Source organism: Macrobrachium rosenbergii, chromosome 10, assembly GCF_040412425.1.
Source record: "Macrobrachium rosenbergii isolate ZJJX-2024 chromosome 10, ASM4041242v1, whole genome shotgun sequence".
Taxonomy (NCBI): Eukaryota; Metazoa; Arthropoda; class Malacostraca; order Decapoda; family Palaemonidae; genus Macrobrachium; species Macrobrachium rosenbergii.
The window spans coordinates 76,022,207-76,027,206 of NC_089750.1; the positions used below are offsets into that span (position 1 = coordinate 76,022,207).

General features: G+C 35.1%; 1 protein-coding gene across 1 annotated transcript in view; it reads right to left on the reverse strand.

The window, feature by feature from the left end:
- Positions 1-5,000, reverse strand: part of LOC136842393 (ABC transporter F family member 4-like) — a 40,798-nt gene that overhangs the window by 1,081 nt on the left and 34,717 nt on the right. Inside the window, exon 6 of the mRNA XM_067109649.1 lies at positions 3,321-3,345. Within this exon, the coding sequence (XP_066965750.1) occupies positions 3,321-3,345 (25 nt within the window). The remainder of the gene's footprint in view (positions 1-3,320; positions 3,346-5,000) is intronic.

The window sequence follows — 5,000 nt, forward strand, 5'->3', positions numbered from 1 at the left end:
TGTCATCGCCTCAAATAGTTACTCCAGGCAGGAGGCAACGACATCCAATTGGGTAGACCTTGTCTCTCTTGGCCTTTTTAATACCCATACAAGGCTTCAGCGATATCAATGATGGCGAGCAGGATTTGTCATCGTCCCCTTGATAGCATTATCATTCTCAATAATTTTATTATTATTATTATTATTATTATTATTATTATTATTATTATTATTATTATTATTATTATTATTATTATTATTATTATTTTGTGGAGGTTTCATTGCAACTTCCACAGCAGTTGTTAGACTAAGTTGTTAGCCTTCCATTTTCTTGATATTCGTATTGTTTCTACTTTTACAAATAATTCAGTGCAAGTAGTTCATCCACATAATGAACCAGTCTATAGCTCATTTGTTAGATCTACATCTATTCAGGCGGGAATACAAAAAGACAATCCATTTTGTTTATCTCAGGTTTTGACACTATAGCCTTCTGTTTGCAGCATGTCAGGAGCGGTCACTAGAAGTAGAATTTAAATGAAAAGCAATGATGCCTCATTTCCCCTCAATTGTTAGAGTTGTAAAGTCAACGCCATTGTTTTATTTCAGTTAATGTAACCCATTGTTATTTTCTTCGTTTTTATTTATATCATATAACACCCCTAAACAGCGCTTGTATACTCGCTGCAAATAAAAGGTACTGGTAGAGTCAAGATTTTGAGGGCAAGCTCAAGCTATTATTTACCTGCTTCAATATCAATCAAATGTAACACGATTTATATTGATATGCATGGAAAGGAAAATATATTGAAATCAGTTTGAATGAGGAACGTATTGTTATAATCACTGTGTTTTAATAGATATGTTTTAGAGGTACAAATAAAACATCTAACACTATACATAATTAATTTACAAAATGTCTTCGTCGTCGCCACTCTCGAGGAGGAGGTCATCATCCACGTTTTCATCGTCGCTAATAATGACTGGTCCCACGCTCTCATGGATAATGTCCGATTTCAAGTACTCTTCCTCAAAATGACGTGTTGTCTAACAGCTCCTGCCACGCACTTTTGGGGCGGCCAAAACCATTACCCACCATAGAAATAATTACCTATTCACACTAGAGTAAATCTTGCCACAGGTCTTCTAGCTTCAATACAAAGTGGTAAGCCGTAGCACAAATGCAGTCTTGCAACCACGGGGACAATTCCATATCCTGCTGGCCATTATCGAATTTGTCGAAGCCTAAATTCTTTAAGCATTTAAGCATATCCATTCACCGCCTACCTGGTGGATGGGCGGAGCCTTGACGTCATATGTTTACGTCACGAATTGTTTTAGAATCCTTGTCTGTGATTTTCTCGGTCCCGGCATCGGTGACTTCATTTTACTCTATAAATATCAAAACTATCGAACTTAGGCTCTAAATAATACTTGCAAAAATTAGGTAGGGTTATAAAATATACACTTGCCAACTTTCAGCTTTATCCGATGCTTTGATAAAAAGTTGTTGCTGAAAAACCGTGCTTCATCGGTTCTGAATCCCTCAGTAGTTCTTCATTCACATCTTTTAATAGTGAAAAGTGTTCGTTCAACTTTTTTTTCGATTTCCAGTATTTCCTGTCACCTTCAATAATTCCTTTAAAACGGACACCATAATATTCTTTGAGAGCTCGAATTTCAAGTCAGTGGCCCCCTCGGTGGTCCTGTTCCATGTGAATTGGGGTCAACTTCCGCATTATAATAATTTTATTCGTCTGATTTTTCGTACAGTGCCAAATTGTTCACTCCGACAATGAGTACCCTTCGTAAATGAAATTTTGTTCAAAACATTGGGCCAAATGATTTACATTTAATTCTTAAAAAGGCTAAAGGCTTTATTGCTCGTTGGATAAATCACATAGTTAGCCACTACGTGCATTTCAATAACAATAATAATATTTTATTCTTAAATACTACCACGGGGCTCCCTTTTAGTTTTCTGTAAACGAAAACTATTGTGCCGGCTTTGTCTGTCCTTCCACACTTTTTCTGTCCTCCCTCAGATCTTAAAATCTTCTGAGGCTAGAGGGCTGCAAATTGGTGTGTTGATCATCCACCCTCCAATCATCAAACATACCACATTGCGGCCCTCTAGCCTCAGTAATTTTTATTTTATTTAAGGTTAAAGTTAGCCATAATCGTACTTCTGGCACCTCCATAGATACCAACAACTATGGCCACCACCGAACCGTGGCTGAGTTTCATGGGCCGCGGGTAAGAGTTTCATGGGCAGTGGCTGTGAGTTTCATACAGCATTATACGCTGTACAGAACACTCGACTGCGCCGAAGAAATTTCGGCGCAATTTTTACTTGTTCAGGTCCGTTCTGACTTATCTAGTTTTGCTACTAGAAGCACAGCCCACTATTTCTAGCTACAATCTGTCTTTCTGTAGATAAATATCACAAATCCTCTTTCAAATTACCTTCCCTTGGTCACTGACTTGTAGAGCGGAAAAATTTTAATATTATGGGAAGATAAAGGCTTAAGATAACAGAAAACCTATAAAGAACAGGGCGAAATGTATGGGCAGGAAGATGGAAGAGAAATGGAGACGTATGGTCCTTTATTCCTACTAATTATTAATATATTATTATTATTATTATTATTATTATTATTATTATTATTATTATTATTATTATTATTATTATTATTAAGAAGATGAACCCTATTCATATAGGACAAGGCCACAGGGGCCACTGACTCGAAATTCAAGCTTCCAAAAAATATTAAGGTGTTCATTAGGACGTAAGAGAAGGTAGAAAGAAATAAAGAAACAAGAGAACTCACTTATTAAAAAAGAAAATATATTAATAAATTAATAAACAGATAAAAACGTATTAAAATGCAAGGAGAAGAGCATTTGCATGTGACTTGAGTAGAGCTCTGAAGGATATTCAGAAGTGACGTTTGGATCAAAAAGTCCTACACAATAATTCGGAGAGGATTAAAATATTGCCATACGTGACCCTGAACCCAAATATCTACTGAAATTAGAAGGACGTGTATCGTGGGGACTTTGGGTTTAAAATGTCTGCCATAAACTCCTAAAGGAATTTTAGGGATTCTGAGACGAAAATAACCACTTTTAAAGTATAGAGATTTCTGAGGGGAATTTCAGAGGCAATTATTTACTATAAATATTTCGGGACGAACTAGAGTGAATTTAAGGTCAATTAAAAAAGTAATTTTTATACATAATTCTTTAAAATTCAGAATTCGTACGTGAAGCAAATATCTATTTATCCTAAAAAGTGTAAATATTACTCCTATGTCATCTATGTTCCATAAATAACTTACCTGTGATCAGTACTTTTTCCCGAGTCTGAAAATGACAAGTTATGTGAGACTAATATAATGCCAGAAGGTAGGTTGTCACGTCATTAGAGATTACATTACTTAATTATAAAAAATTACATTTTAAATACTGTTTAACTCTATATAATATACATTTACTTCGATACACGCATTTTACGAGACATAATATAATATATGAAGTCGTGCAAATGACTATCTAGAATGTTTTTCTATAAAAAAATATGTAATATACTGGCAGAAAAAAAAATCATATTAATGTAAGGTTTAAATCCAAAACAGTATTTAACCTGACATAGCTGCACTCAACATGAATCATTCTATATATATATATATATATATATATATATATATATATATATATATATATATATATATATATATGTATCCATATATATCTGTATTTATCTCACGAGCGATCCATAAACATATATATGTATTTATCTCACGAGCGACAGACATCGAAACATATATATGTATTTATCTCACGAGCGACAGACATCGAAACATATATATGTATTTATCTCACGAGCGACAGACATCGAAACATATATATGTATTTATCTCACGAGCGACAGACATCGAAACATAAGTGCCTAGTCATCCCTAGATGCTCTGTTTTCAACCCTTGTCAAGATTCGAGAACCTCCATTATGAAGCTTCCTTTTGTGGTCAAGTCTTCCTGAAGAAAGTGGACGCAGTGACTCCCAAGCAAATCTCACAAACTGATTACCTAGGAAGGCAATTTAAAAAAAAAATTCCATAATCCCGTAATGAAAAATCAAATGATTTATAAAAGATCTTTTAGGTACCGAGGTTATTTCAGCCTGAAATCAAAACAAGTAAAAAATGCGCCGAGTTTCTTCGGCGTAACGAGGTTTCTGTACAGCCGCTACGGCGTATAATCAAAGCCACCGAAAACATATCTATCTTTCGGTGGTCTTGGTGTAATGCTGTATGAGCCGCGGCCCATGAAACTTTAACCACGGCCCGATGGTGGCCTAACCTTTATCGTTGCCAGAAGCACGATTATGGCTAACTTTAACCTTGAATAAAATAAAAACTACTGAGGCTAGAGGGCTGCAATTTGGTATGTTTGATGAGTGGAGGGTGGATGATCAACATACTAATTTGCAGCCCTCTAGCCTCAGTAGTTTTTAAGATCTGAGGGCGGACAGAAAAAGTGCGGACAGAAAAAGTGCGGAAGGACAGACAAAGTCGGCACAATAGTTTTCTTTACAAAAAACTAAAAGTTTAATATCTCCTCCCATAATGCGTAAATATATCTCATTTTATCTCATTCACTGATATTTTTTAAGTATAAAATTGAACCTATCTTATATTTTTTAAATACATTTGTATCTATTTTCAGTTCGGCAAAAAAAATGCAAAATTGGAATACCAAAAAGAATCTTTCCACTCTCGCTGAATAATCAGCCAAGATATTCATTAGATTTTTAAAAATTTACTTCCTTATGTCAGTAACTTTGTATTTGGCTCTTAGCTCGTCTTATACTATAAAAATTTTATATAAAAACTATATCTTTTCCTTAGTCTACCATTCAGGCAACCATATAAGCCCCACTTTCTATATTACCTCGTTTTCTGTACATGACCCTCACAGGTAGACTGCAGGAATCCGTTGGAGTTGAGGCTCTCTCTCTC